Source organism: Herpailurus yagouaroundi, unplaced genomic scaffold (assembly GCF_014898765.1).
Source record: "Herpailurus yagouaroundi ecotype Mexico unplaced genomic scaffold, PumYag 253, whole genome shotgun sequence".
Lineage (NCBI taxonomy): Eukaryota > Metazoa > Chordata > Mammalia > Carnivora > Felidae > Herpailurus > Herpailurus yagouaroundi.
Window position 1 is genome coordinate 266604 of NW_024412470.1, and position 16003 is coordinate 282606.

General features: G+C 40.6%; 1 protein-coding gene across 5 annotated transcripts in view; it reads right to left on the bottom strand.

Moving 5' to 3' along the window:
- The window catches only part of USH2A (usherin), a 751068-nt gene that overhangs the window by 102951 nt on the left and 632114 nt on the right, over window positions 1-16003 (bottom strand). For all 5 annotated transcript variants that reach the window (XM_040461001.1, XM_040461002.1, XM_040461003.1 and 2 more), the window contains one exon: window positions 7856-8210. In XM_040461001.1, coding sequence (XP_040316935.1) covers window positions 7856-8210 — 355 coding nt within the window. The remainder of the gene's footprint in view (window positions 1-7855; window positions 8211-16003) is intronic.

Genomic DNA, 16003 nt, shown 5'->3' on the forward strand with positions numbered 1-16003 from the left:
ACGTAAGCCCTCTGTGACAAAGACAAAAAATAGTTGCTATTCTGGGGCCTCCCAGGTCATAGACATGATCAACAATGCCAGCAGTTCGAGCTTAGTTAACACCTAGCTACAGCACTAACAAGATGTTTCACCTTAAAAATTATATCGAGATAAAAAGATTCATTTGCAAACCCATCACATATGTATTCACAGGTGGTGGGTGTGGGTCATTGCATTTGGATTAAAAAGCAAATGTCTCTCTCTACATGAGAGGTCACTAGCTGGTATAAGGCAAAATCTTTTCACTGTTCGGCATAATTAAAATATTCCAACAGTGGTTTCGGTAATTTAAAAATCACAGTATTGTTGTAATATTTTTCTAGGCTTCAGGAGCTCACAATTGTTTGGCCCAATCAAATCTGGGAACACTAGAGAAGTTATCACCCATCAAGGTAATTACTTTCAAGTTGAAATAATTACTCTATCAATGTTAATGGTCTTTCAACTTCAATAAAGCACTCACCTGCCGATAATCACGGCTAACCTCTTGCTCTAATGCAATTCCCTCTCTATTTAGTAGGTTATATTACAGCCGTTACAGTGGTCACTTGTCCTGAACAGCTGCTGAATTTCACTTTGATCGGCTGTGAACCATAAAAAAATTGGTCATCTGTGTATGATTTCCCCCTCACCCATAAGCCCTTGCAGAGCTAAGGATATGATCTCTTGGCTGTAATAGGGTACTTTAGGGGCAGCCATCTTGTCTCGGGTAGTGGCTACTTTCCACTTGTGACAAGAGCACGGTAGTTCAATTAACTTCTGCCCTTCACTGCCATTTACAGCTTGCTGTCTCTGCTAAATGGCATATATTCTGAATTTATGGCCTGGGCCTGTTACTGTGTGGACAAGTTCGTTTTACTTTCATATATGTTTTTTACCAAGGTTCTGTGGAATTCTTGGGTGTCTTTACAATTCATTTAAAGACCAAAAAATAACAACACACTGGAGTGAAAGGGCAAATAGCCTCCTCACCAACTGCCCCTTATATACCGATAGTCTGCTCTTTGGCCCAGGTAAACTAGGACGATGACAGTTTGGCAGGGTCTGTGTAACCTGGGAAGTGTGTGCATGTGTGCATGTGTGTGTGGGTGTGTGTGTGTGTGTGAGAGAGAGCGAGCTATCAAAAGACTTCATGTTTTGCTCATGTGATCCCAGATGGGGGATGGGCAGGGTCCACTGAGCATCATGGTAGGCAAACAGAACTGCATCTAGACAGGAAATCACCTGAGGAGGGCTCTTTGAGGGGCAAGGCTGAGATGTTATGGTAGAAGGGACATGAGTCAGTGCTACACCTTAGGGACACAAAAAAGCATGTTCTTGTTCCAGATGACTTAGAAAGGAAATAGCCCAATCCAATACTTGAGACATTACCTGGAAATTAACACTGTGCTATCAAGAAACACTTAAATTTGCATGGCCTGAATTTTGTTGCAAGGTAAAGAATGCTTAAAGTATATAAAATGTAAGGTTTTTCATTCATGACCAAAGTAAAACAGTTGCTCTATACAAACCAAAACTTTTCCTACTTTTGTCCATTTTTTCTGGCTTCTATAGTCCAAATAGCAGGACTTCTAAAGTTTTACATCCTGTTTACATTGCCATTTACAGTTTCTAAAGTACTTTGCATAGGCATTAATTTAGTTAGCCCTTGAAAAAGCCTTGTGAGATAAGTAACATTTTAGTTCAGACTTGACAAGGAGGAGGAGGATGGATCCACTTGAAGTGTAAGAACATGATCATTTGAGGAAGAACAACATGTGAGAAGAACCTGCAAGCAGGACTCAAGATATACTCTAGAAGTAGGACCAGTAGGATTTAGTGAAGATTGGTTGTGGAAGGAAGGAAGGAAGGAGAAGGACTCAGTTTATCTGGGTTGAGTGATAAGAAAGATATGGATCAATTTAGTTTGTAACAGGATGTATTAGGAAATAGTAAGTACAGCTTAGGAAAGAAAAAAAAAACAGGTGATAAGTAACTTTACTGGAACAGCTAGATATACCTCTGCAGGACTTCTAGAAACAAAGAATCAGCCTTACACCTTCAAGCCCACCTTCCTCTGAAGATCTGTATAAGACAACTTTTAAGAGGGGAGATCCAGTTCATGACAAGCAGGTTACAGAAGGGAATTTAGTAGACAAGCTTCCCCACATTATTTCCTTACTACTTGGGAAGAAGGAATGCGGAGACGCCATACTCCCCCCTCAAGGCATATGAGGGACATCCAAGAGAACAACTTGAAGGAACGGAGGGTGTCTGCAAGAAAGGTGAGATGGACAATTTACTCTTTTCATGAGCCCTGCTCCAGAGCTGAAGAGACTCAGGGTATTTTAATGTAGCCACTAGTGTGGAGAAGCATCTTCTGAGATTCTTACGTGATTCCAGGATTTGGGGAACACGGAAGCTGTTTCCTGATTCTTATTCAAAGAATTTTGAAGTTGTGAGGCTGGCTGGGTCTCACTCAGCATCCTAGGGTGAGTAGAGAAGATAGGGCTGGACAAGCTGTACTTTCCTTATTTGGTAGAATGAGTTTTCCCCAGGCCTGGAGGATGCCAGGAAAGGAATGAGTTTTTTCAATGCGAAAGGACCTAGTATTAGCTGACTGCTCAGGAGAGGGGACCCAGAAGCAAAAGAGGCTGTGGGGCTGGATCTCTGAGGCAGGAAGGGATAGGAATATAAGAAACTAGCCAGATGTTGCCTGCATTGGGGAACACGGAGCATGTAACTTCCCACGCAGGACCTCTGCATGACCCCACAGGAAGCAATGTAGATGGATAAAAACAAGATTCATGATTAATGCTTTTTTTTTTTGGTCTATTTCTTTCTTTTCTCCCACAGTCCTGGGGACTTCGACAAGAGAAGAGGGAACTGAAGAAGGAAGAAAATAAACAAAATAAACATGTCCTTTCTTTTCTACTGTGGATCTCTGAAGTCAGGCTTTAGACTAGATTTTTTTGTTTTTTTAAACACCTGAAATGAATCCTGATTACCAGAACTGGGCTGGTCCTTGTCACTGAATGTGACTAGAAAACCATAGCACGTGCCTTAGAAATTAGAGATGACTGAGCAAGAGGGTCCCAGATGAAGCTTGTTGGAATAAAGTGGTTACAGAAAAATAAAGCTCTCTCTAAGAAGTAGTTGTACAAATTTCAAGAAGACTTATATGGGTTGCATCTCCAATAATATTGAGTAAAAAGCAGATATCCAAGATGTATCTGTGATTAGTATCATATTATTAGAAAAAAGGGATAAAGATAATGCAAGGCTAGTGAATAAAAAGTTAATGTCAAACTAAATACATCATATGGGTTGCACAAATAAGTGTTCATGTTTTGTGTGACATTTACACAATTGCATTCTGTAATTTTATATAAAGAATGAGTAACACAGTTACCTTATAAGATGTGAAAAGCTCAGCTTATAGAACTGGTATAAAAAGCATAGTAATTGTTTTTGTTACCAAATTTTTCTTCAGTTTGGAAAGATAATCACTAGAGGAATCCTTCTAGATACCTAGATCTCCTAGAGCATTTCTATTGTGTTATAAACGGATGGGGAGAAAAGAACCATCGCATTGTAAGAGCTACAATTAATTAAGATCATATGTAAAGAGAAACAATATTTTACATTATACGAAGCCAAATTAAAAATGGGATTAAAAGCAAACTAACCAATTTACTCACAAACTCCACATAATATGGCAATTATGAAGAATTCTGCACCTCCCCGACCCTGCCACATATCTACTTAATGGTAAGGAGATTTGAGACAACCACATGAGAAAATTTTGAATACCTCCTCCTTGACATTGGGCAAGTGAGTTTGGCAACTAAAATCTAGAAAGTAGAGTTTGTAATTCTGGATTTTATTTCCAGATTGGAAGCCAACTTTTAGTGACCCATATAATTTGCTTACCCCTCAGCACCGTATGCTTGATTCTACACACAGTGCAGAGTACCATCTATCTTTCAGGGTACTGGGCAAATGTACGATCTGGGCTTGATGTTTCATAACCCTGTGGGGTAAGCAGGGATATACTGAGAGCACAGACTAACAGGTAAACCACCTTTGCCTTTGAATCCCAAGTTATTTCTGCCAGTGCGATGGCAGGTGCCAGTGAGAAAAAGCAAACAAATCCGAATGGTGGCAGCAGTATCGCCAACCTCGCCAGGAGTGTTCCCTGTAAATACCACCATGGAACTCTTGCATGCCAAGTGAGGCTAAATACAGTTTCTCTCCTGACACTGCACAATTCATCACAGAGCTAATTGGGAACGGAGCTTAAGGACTTCTACTTAAAGCTAGCTTGCTGTCACTAGTGGAGAGTATTGGTCTGAAGAGACCCTAGGAAGCTAGCTATCTCTTTCTTCCCCTTAGAAGAACCTACTTGGGCCCAAACTTTTCATGAGGTTGGGAGAGAAGCTGGTGATACATTAAAACCCACACTCTTTCCATTTCTCCTCTCCTGCTGCCTCTGCTGCTGCTGCTGCTGCCGCTGCCCCTGCCAGCACATATGCTCTCCACCCCCACGGAGGGCTCCCATTGCCATTTCTCCATCCATTGCCACCATCAAGAGGACTCATGCATCCATTGCACCTGTTTTATGTGGCTCTCCCAGCAACGTCCACCTGTCTATAAACAACTCTGGGGGGACCTTGGGACAAGCCATAATGGCGCTACACTCTGGGCAATTTATTGGTGGCCCCTCATGCAGAGATAGGATCTCAGTAAACAAGAGACTAAATGAGACTATTTAGTGATACCTCTTGCAAGTCTGTGGATTCAATTGTAATCCTTCAATTGTGGAAATGGATTCTGTGCCTCACCAACTGAAAATGCAGTTCATTTGCTCCGGAGAATTTTAGCCGAAGTCGTCAATGAAACAAAAATTTGAAAAATTTCCAAAGTGGGCACAGACATGAAAGAAGGCAGTAAAGATGTTTAGCTAGTATAGGAATTAGAGAAATAGTAAGTAACTAGAGGCAGGAAGACACTCAGAGAGATTTAAAGGGGAATCATTAAAACATGAGCAGCAGAAACCTGAAAGCAAAGAAACTTAGAAATCCGAAACGCCCAGCGGTAATCATCTGTGCCTCAGTCTTGATTACTCATCTTCCCTTTCAGTCTCTGCTCTGCCCAAGGGCCTAGTCTCATGGTAGCTTTCAACAATGCAATTGACCGCAGTATTGAATATTGGCATACTGAATATAGTGCTCAATGACTATTTGCCAAATTGGATTGAATCATCAATAATCTGTTCTTGACCCTGAAGGTTCATTGAACTGGTATAGAGAAGTCATGCTCTTCTGAACTGGAAAGGGAGGACTTCAGTGACAGGAGGAGGGATTTGGGCACGATAAAAGGAATATTCTCTGGCGGTGAGGAGTTAGAATTAAGTGGTAGAACCTCCTTTAAATATCTCAAGAAAAACAAACAGACAAACAAACAAACCTCAAGTGTTTCAAGTGTATGAAACTCAAAGACAATAGTTTATTTTTCTGATGATTTCTTTCAAAGATGTTAGCCCCAAAACAGTCATAGTGGCCTCCTGCCCTGAAAATTTGGCCGACTGACCAGAATGTCTGAACACTGGCCCGATTGCTCTATGGAAGATGTCTTGGATTGCTTAACAAGCTCAAATGGAGCCTTTCCTAATGACCCTAATGAAATCTTTTCTTGGGATTCTCAGGGCCAGATACCCAGATTCGGGTGTGTGTGTGTGTGTGGGGGGGGGTACTTTCGAACATGAACACAGACACATACACTAGAAAATAGGGTGCAGAAACATTCCTGTTTCCAGGTTATTCTGGCTGCTCTCTTAGCCCTGTGCGAGGATTGCTTTCTGGAAAATGGCAGGGTGAAGCAGTCCTCGGCTGCCAGGCAGAAGCTGTGTTTCTGGGCCCCAGGAGCAAAGGGCCGTGTGATGCTTAAAGCTTGGGTCATAGGCCTTCCTCTTTTTCAGGAACTTTTTGGTGTGACAAAAACAGAACCTGGCAGATTAAATACAAGACAGAGTTCATTGTATACTTTAAATCTGGTGTTGTGAAATGAAATTGGCTATGAAGGAATGATGTAGAGGGTACTCCATAAGAGAATTCCAATAGAGTTGTTTGGGGACATTAAATGTTTAGGCTCAGGTCTCTGAAAGCCATGCTTCAAAATCAGAGGTTTAATTATTGCAATATTGGTACTTACAATAAAAATACATTTAAATTAAGGTGCCTCATTCAGAAAGCTCCTGTCAAGAGTTTTTCAGTATTTTTACTTTATTTTTCAGTAGTTAACTTTCAGGGTGGAAGTTCAGGACACTAATTCCAATGATATGGTGAGAAGGAAGAGATTTCTCCATAGATCAAGTATCAACTAAAAAAGGTCTTCTGCCCTTAAGAACACTGTTTTTAATGCTTATAAGGAAGATTGTAGAAAGATGTCATATGAAAGACCCTTATCTACAAAGAAAATTAAATGTCACATAAAAATAAAGTACCAATTCTGAATTCTAAATAAAATAAGGATTTCTTTAATATTGTCTCTTTAATTCACAGACTGCTTATTTTTTGGTCAAGTGAGAAAAGTGAACATAAGGACAGAGAGAAAATACTGTACTATAAACTATTCATTTACAACTATTCTTCTGGAGTTTCATTAAAATATGTTTGCTCATTATTATGTAGACATTTTGATGGATGTTATACTTCATGTATATTGGGCTGCCTCAATTAGCGGTATAGAAACATGGTCTGCCCTTTGAAAATAATACTTTAGGCTGTCTCTTCACTTTTTAAGAGAGGTTTTCATATTTACCAAGGTCTTGGCACATTTTGAAAACTGTATGTATTTAACTACTAAGACCACAAGTTTCATCTTCTCCATGAAGCCTCTTCAGTATGAGGGTTTCCTGCTGGCCTTTCGGAGCATTTCTTGACTAACACTTTTGTATATAATATTCTCTCTTATATTGTGGTTTATGGCTAGGAGATGGTGGAGTTTGGGATCTGAATCCCAGTGTCGTGGATATTACAGGCTATAATCCACTACTTCTCTCAGATTTTTCTTATGTTCAATTCTCATCTCTGCAGTAATTATAAACGAGAATGCTCCCTGATAAAAGAACCAACCTGTTTCCATTTCTTTCTCCCATAGAACATTAAGCTATGTCAGATTTAAAGAAAGATCTCAGAAGATACTGGGTGAACTCAATTAAACTGTGCTATGGGCCAGAGGTGATCAACCCAGAAAAATCACCACTGAGTTATAGTGCATGTGATATCTACAGCTATATTATCCAGATAGATAGATCTAGAAATTTAACTTTCTTTTTTCTCAAGGAGACAGTAATACCACTCGTATCTATATCTGTATCTGTATCTGAATCTGTATCCGTATCTTTTTCTATCTGTATCTGTATCTATATCCATATTTTTCTATATCTGTATCTATATCTGTATTTATATCTGTATCCTTTATCTGTATCTATCCTATATCTGTCTAATTTCATCGGTGCCTCATCCCCATGAGCTATACAGAGACACATTTAGTATCCCCATTTCATGGATTTGGAAATCACACAGAGAAAGATTCATTTACTTGCTTGAGGTAATAACAAATTAACTGTGGCCTGCAAACTGGTCTCCAATATCCCTTAGACTCAGTTCAGTATCTTATCCCTCCTTATGACTACATTGCTCTTTTTCACATGTGAAAGATTTTAATGTATTTAAGCTCTAACTGAAGAAAAACAATAAGCTGGATAAAAAAAATAAATTTCAACATATTAATCAGATAATCTAAGTATCTGTTATTCTTTCTAAGTTCTTACCATCACGGTGAAAGCATGCACAGTAGAGATGTTAAATGTAGAATCATCTGGTCTCTCTTGGTAGATCACATGGTACTGGGAGATAATGCCATTGGGGGATCGTGGCTCTGTCCAGTTCAGCAGAACTGAATGAGCACTGGTGGCTTGTGCCCAAGGTGCTGGCAGATCTTGAGGTGGGGCTTCCAGAGTCCGTGCCGATGACCACGGACTCTCCACTGAGCCCTTGGAGTTGTGGGCTCTGACCCGATATTCATAGAATGTGAAAGGCATCAGAGTATCCGAAGCATCGGTGAATTCAAGGGCTCCTTCTGACCAGACAAACAAAAGGGACTCTGCTTCGATGCCGGCAAGACGTCTGAAAGGAAGCCAGAAAGGCAATCAGGAACAGCTGCACATTTCGAAAGACATTTGCACATAGACTAAGAAACTGCATTTCAGGGGCGCCCAGATGGCCCAGTCGGTTAAGCATCAGACTTCAGCTCAGGTCATGATCTCACAGCTCGTGAGTTCGGGCCCCACATCAGGCTTTGCGCTGACAGCTCAGAGCCTGGAGCCTGCTTCTGATTCTGTGTCTCCCTCTCTCTCTGCCCCTTCCCCATTCATGCATGCTCTGTCTCTCTCTGTCTCAAAAATAAATAAACATTAAAAAAATAAAAAAAATAAAAGAAATTGCATTTCAGAAAAATTTATCAGCTCAACTGTCCCTTTCTGGTGTCCTAATGAACACCAGATGAAAGAATATGCAAGAGGACTGGATCGATATCATTTTTTAAATGTAGGTTTTATATATATTTGGCTAATCATAAAGAATGCATCTATTTCATAGAAAACATGTAAAATACAGAATAAATAAAAACATTTAAACAGTGTAACACCGCCCATAATTATGTCTTGTCATATTACATTAGAAATGTTTCCTTAAAAAAATTGCACATGGGATACGCAGAAACACATACATTATTTAAAAACTTTAAAAAATCAGAAGCGTACACGTAAGCGCTATCAACACATGTAAAAATTCTTTTTGGATCTCTGTCTATATGTTTATGTGCATGTGTGCAAGTGTATGCATGTGTACATGCAGGTACATGGCCTAATTTAATTTTTTGCACAACTGGAAATTACACCATATACAATTATTAAAAGTTGATATTATTGGGAATTCTGACCCTTCCGTGGTAGACGGATTGCACTAAGTATCCTGACTTGTCTCCCTGTATCCCCGTGTCTATTGCTAATGTGCTCTCAAGCTCACTCTAAACATGGCCATGGGACTCTCGTTGGTCAATAGGACAGCAGCAAATATGATGCATGCGGAGACCTGGAAAGCGTTTGCACGCTGAGGTTGACCCCCTTGCCGCTCGTGGAACCGCAAGATCTTCATGCAAAAAAGCCCAGGCTAGCGCACTGAAGGATGAGACTGATGAGGCGAAGCCATGGTTCTTATTCTCTTCCACCTAGTACAAAGTGATTTTGCACCTGCTTCCAGGATATTTAAAACACATATATATTTTTTTAATTTTAATTAACTAATTTATTTATTTAGGAAGAGAGAGAGAGCACACCCAAGCAAGCAGGGGAAAGGCAGAGAGAGAGGGAGAGACACAATCTCAGCCAGGTCCTGCACCGTCAGCACAGAGCCTGACATGGGCCAAGACACAGAGCCAAGACCTAGTAAAATGCAGAGTATGCTCAAAAAGTTCTTTCAACTGCCTGAGAAAGGGATTGTTTAGTCCCATCAGTAGATATTACTGCTGTGAAAACGAAGGCGAACTATTTCGGTACTCAATATGTAGAGCATTAAACATCTGAGTAGGAGAAATGGAATTGTCAGTTAGTATGGCCCCAAATATCTGGTATTTCATTTGGAACAGTTATTTGCTCATCTGAATGTAAAACCATGATGCAAAAATAAATAAATAAATAAATAAATAAATAAATAAATAAATAAATAAATAAAAAATAAGTAAAATCATGACGCAGACCTAATCGGAAGGGGAAGTTCCTGAGGAATCATGGAGCATTTGGTCTATTTCTGTGTGCCCAGCATCTAGCTCAGTAAATTCAATACTTTTTTTTGAATGAATGGCCACAACACACGTAATTCCATGGTTGTCTGCACTTTCGCCTCATCTCTATTAACTCTTTTACTTACTAGGTTGGGGAAGAATGTACCAAAGAGATGAACCTCTCCTACTTAGCTTCTACTCTGTAGTAGAGAGAGACTGATGGATAGAGCAGTGTTTTCCAGGCCGTTAGGAGTATTTAATGAACATCCTCTTCAGATGCCAGGATACTCACATGCTGCCATATCAGATTAGCCATCAACACGGAAAGGGTTATTAAGACAAAGTAAATGACAGTACCTCTCACAAAAAGGCAGGGTATTTAAAATACTCGGCTTTGGGAATTTGAGGATCCTCAAGTGGATCAATCACAATGACCTAAGCACGAGCAATGACAAGCCTCCCGCTGGAGGCTACAGAGGCTTCCGAGATGCCACTCAGTGACCTGCAATTATGGTCGGCAACCCACCTCATTATTCCTCGCCACCATGCGTGGGCCAGATTCTGCACTCAGTGTAGGTTTGCAGGGTTTGGCCTTTGTACTTGCTGCAGATACTAGGCACCAGGTGTGTCATTGGGAGGGATCCATTCTAATGAGGACCACAGGGCTCACAGCCAAGGACTCCCCTCAGTGAGTTTTTAAAAGGTGTTTGCAAGGAACATAATACAGCAAACAAACATAAACTTCTACCGGGAAGTAAGATTTTCTGTTTTGTCTGGCTTCATCCTTTCTATGACGATTCAGTTAATTTTTATTAAATTCTCATGAATCCCCGCATTGAGGTGTAGCCATGGCTGTGACATTCTTTTAAAACATTGCCTGAAAGCATGACTTTTAAACATCTCTAAGAGGTTAAAAATTATGTTAGCTTCAAGTTTATCCACCAAAGCAGTTACAGGGTGCAGCCTGATGAAGTATTTCTTGCCACTGTTGAATACTCAATAAATTAATACTGTGTTGGGGTAAATGCTCCATCTGTGGTGGTAAAAAATAGAATATCTTTATGTCTGAATACACTTGGAACAGAAGAGGTTACGTAGATCACAATTATTCCTAATTCATGTAGGATTTAGGCTTCAACTAACTGGAAGTGTTTCCTCCTAAACAGTCTGTGTTTAGGGCAATCACATTTTCAGTCTTCCCAAATAGCCAAACGGTTATTCTATGCTTAAACTCATTTGGGAGATACTTCAATTATGCTCTTTTCCAACTACAGTTAATTTAATGTTGTTTAACACTAAGAAGAAAACCAAAATAACTATGAAAACTAGGAACTACATATTTTATTTTAAAGAATATATTTATTTTGAGAGACAGAGACAGAGAGAGAAAGAGCATGCATGCGAGAGCAGGGGAGGGGTATGGGGGTAGAGAGAGAGAGAGAGAGAGAGAATCCCAAGCAGGCTCTAAGCTGTCAGTACAGAGTCCCATGAAGGGTTTGATCTCAGAAACTGTGAGATCATGACCTGAGCTGAAATCAGGAGCTGGACGCTCAACCAACTGAGCCACCAGCACCCTAGGCACCATATTAAAAAAATTTTTATTTTTTATTTTTTATTTTTTATTTTTCAATGTTTATTTATTTATTTGGGACAGAGAGAGACAGAGCATGAACGGGGGAGGGGCAGAGAAAGAGGGAGACACAGAATCGGAAACAGGCTCCAGGCTCTGAGCCATCAGCCCAGAGCCTGACGCGGGGCTCGAACTCACGGACCGCAAGATCGTGACCTGACTGAAGTCAGACGCTTAACTGACTGCGCCACCCAGGCGCCCCCCAAATTTTTTTTTTTAATGTTAATTTATTTTTAGGAGAGAGAGAGACAGAATGCAAGTTGGGGAGGGGCAAAGAGAGAGGGAGACACAGAATCTGAAGCAGGCTCCGGGCTCCGAGCTGTCAGCACAGAGCCTGGTGCGGGGCTTGAACTCTCAAATCATGACCTGAGCTGAAATCAAGACTGGGACACTCAACCAACTGAGCCACCCAGGCACCCCAGGAACGATATATTTTAAAGGAGATTCATACTTATATTTTCTTAATGTAGTGTATCACCTTTAAAGAGAAACATCTTAACCCTCATTCTCTGCCAACAATTCTCAGGACTTGTCTTTAAAAACAACTAAAGCAAAACCCTATAACTCAGTTTATTTCTCACAGCAATTTAGTATTATGAAACTGCCACCCTCATCTCATGAAGAATAACAAGAATGTTGATTTAAATATAAAACCCCAGGGGCACCTAGGTGGCTACATTTGTTGAGCCTCCGACTTTGACTCAGGTCATGATTTCATGGTTCCTGGGTTTGAGCCCCGTGTTGGGCTCTGTGCTGACAGCTCAGAGCCTGGAGTCTGCTTTGGATTGTCTCCCTCTCTCTCTGTATTGTCTCCTTCCTCTTCCACTCACACTATGTTTCTGTCTCTCAAAAATAAATAAACATTAAAATAAAAATAATAAATAAATATAAAACCCCAAATACCTGTAGTCAGAGAAGATAGATCGTAGGTCCAGGCCTACAACCACCTGATTAGATGACCTTGGGAAAAACGCACCTGTGCTCTCTAGTTTCCATTTCACTTTGTAAGCTAGAGTTAATAACCTTATACAGGAAATGGAAACACAGGTGATTTATAAAATGCCATGTGAATGTTGAATCAACCAGCATTGTGGAGTGAGTGGATACTCTGGTGCGGGGGAGGAGACATCAAAGATCATCCACAAATGTTAAGACTTAATCCCATTTAAAACATTAATGATTTGCCATGCAGTTGGCCCCTGCTTACCGCTGCAGCTTAATGTTCCAGACTTCCTTTTTTTTCTAAACGTTTACTTATTTATTTTGAGAGAGAGAGAGAGAGAGAGAGAGAGAGAGAGAGAGCGCATGGGGGAGGGGCAAAGAGAGAGGGAGAGAGAGAATCCCAAGCAGGCTCTGGGCTGACAGTGCATAACCCAACATGGGGCTTGATTCCATGACTTGAGCCTAAATCAAGAGTTGGACACTTAACTGACTGAGCCACCCAGGTGCCCCTTCATGTTCCAGATTTCGATTCTATTTTATATTCCACTCATAATCAAATGCTTGCCTATAGTTCTTTTATATTCCATGATTGTTCAGGCTTCTGTGGCTTTGATATGCTAATCCTGTTCTGCAGTGCCTTGCTCCATACTCTTTTCTTCCTACCCCTTCTATAGGCTAACTTCAATTCATCTTAAAAAAATTTTTTTTAATGTTTATTTAAACATTTTGAGAGAGAGACACACACAGAGGCATGAGTGGGGGAGGGGCAGAGAGAGAGGGAGACACAGAATCTGAAGCAGGCTCCCCCAACATGGGGCTCAAACTCACAAGCTGCGAGATCATGACCTGAGCCGAAGTCAGATGCTTACCAACTGAGCCACCCAGGCGCCCCTCCAATTCATCTTTTAAAGCTCCACCAGAGTACTTTCTCTAGGAAGTCTTTCCTTTGCTTCTCTCTCAAGTAGAATTATCACATCCTCCTATGTGTTAAGTCTTTTCTTTATTGATTCACTTGTCACACTATTCTGTAATATAATTTCTTTTTTTCTATCTTTTATACCATACTACAAGCTCCTTGAAGGCAAAGAATCTCTCTTACTTCTCTATATATTCTCAGCACCTAGGGAAGCATGGCACACTATATTAAACAATAAATATTATTTTTGAGCAACGACTGGATGACTGGTTGACAAGAAGAGACCAAAATTCTGTGAAACCTGCCAACTAGAAAAAATGTGCCTGTTATTAAGTTGTCTCTGAGCAACAACCCTATCCTTCTATATTTGGCTTTTTGAGAGTGGAGCCAGGACTATACGATGGCATTTCTGCTTTGCCGGGTGACTCTGTTGGGCTAGGCCAACAGGGGGCGCCAGAGGAAGATTAGAAAGCTGAAAGGAAAAAGGAACTGGCTCCTTCCTCTTTGCTTCCTGTTTGCATGCTGATTAGGTAAGCATCACTTTAGCAAGGATTTTTCACCCTGAAAGTAACAAATCCTTCCTTCCTACAAGAAGTTTGTGTATGAACTTTTAAGAACACTTGGAAAAACAGCTTCATCTCATGCCTCCTCCCCAGACACCTGCATCAGCTGGAAGCAGCCTCCTCAGCTGTCTGGATCCCAGCATCGGGGTGTCCCCCTCTAACTTCTGAGTTTTAAGAATTTTAGCTGCCTCGCTTGGTTCCCTCAATCCCGAGGGTAGTTGCTGTTTCCTTGTTGTAGCCACCTGCATGATATCTTAGAGTTCACTTCTTAACCTTTCAACTACCCGGTTAACAAATTTACAACTAGTTAACAATTATTTATGTTAAATTCTTTCAGTTAAAATGACTGTCGAGGTTAAGGGTGCCTGGGTGGTTCAGTCAGTTGAGCACTGGACTCCTGATTTTGGCTCAGGTCATGATGCCAGGGTCGTGAGATTGAGCCCCTCATTGGGCTTTGCACTGAGCATGCAGCCTCTTAAGATTCTCTCTGTCTCTGTCTCTGTCTCTGTCTCTGTCTCTGTCTCTCTGTCCCCTCCCATTTAGAGAGTGCTGTGTCTCTAAATGAAAATAATAAAAAAGCCTGTAGTGGTTTCTCTTTCCCAAGCAGAACTTGACTGCAATAGAGAGTGATGATGATGTTCACAGAGAGAGAGAGAGATAGGAAAATCATAGACAGGGTGGTGCTAGATTTGCATCTGGACTAACTGAATTTCCTATTTTGTCTTTATCACACCATATTACACATTCATTGTGAAAAGTAATTAGAAACTATGGATGAGCAAAAAACCCCCCAAAACAAAAACCAAACAACAACAACAACACAAGTGCAAGCAGTTCCCAACTTATGATGGCTCAACTTACAATTTTTCAACTTTATGATGATGTGAAAGTGATAAGCATTCTGTTGAAGTTGCACTTCAAATTCTGAATTTCGATCTCTTCCCGGGCTAGCAGTATGCTGGAGGGTGGTCTTTCAGAATTGGGGGTACGGCAGCGAGTGGCAGCTCGCGGTCAGCCACACCATCACAGAGTAAACAACTGCATACCTACAATCCTGTTGTACCCATACGGCCATTCTGTTTTACATTTCCAGTACAGTGTTCGATAAATTACATGAGATGTTCAACACTTTATTATATACCGCAGGCTTTGTGTTAGCTGATTTTGCCCAACTCTAGGCTAATGTAGGTGTTTTGAGCACGTCTAAAATAGGTGAGGCTAAACCATGATGCTTGGTTCATTCGGTGTATCAAATGCATTTTCAACTGATAGTATTTTCAACTTACAATGGGTTTATTGGGATGTAATCCCTTCGTAAGTCCAGGAAGATCTGTATTTGAAAGGATTGTGCTTAACCTATCGCTGGGAGATAAGCATAGTTAACTTTTTTTTTGTTTGTACTAAGCATTCTAGACGTTTTTTATACACATATACGTAAAAAAAAAATTCTATGTATTTAAGGAAAAACAGACTCATACTAGACACACTGTTGTGCAATCTGCTTCATTTATTATCAGGAATCTTCTTCCTTGTCCTTAAATATCTGTAACTGCCAGATTCATCTTCCTAAAGCATGGTACATCTTCTTTTTATTTAAATTTTTTTTAATGTTTATTTATTTCTGGGGAGTGGGAGTGGGAGAATGGGAGCAAGGGAGAAGCAGAAAGAGGGAGACACAGAATCCGAAGCAGCCTCCAGGGTCTGAGCTGTCAGCACAGAGCCTGATGTGGGGCTCCAACCCAAAGACCATGAGATCATGACCCGAGCTGGAGTTGGATGCTTAACCCACTGAGCCACCCAGGCGCCCTCAGCATGGTACATCTTTATTGTACATCTAGGATGACTTCCCACTTTTATCATGTTTGATGTTTAACATAGTATGTTCACATACATTATTTCATTTAATTCTTACAAAATTCTAGGGTGTTATTCTCTATGTTTATTAACCTAACTTTACATAAAAATGAAACTTGGGGATTATAGTGACATACCCAAGGTCACAAAACCAGTAACTGGTGGACCCAGAGCCTGGAAGCCATATCTTCTTTCTGTCGACCAATGCCACACTCTGTCCACTTTATCAGATTG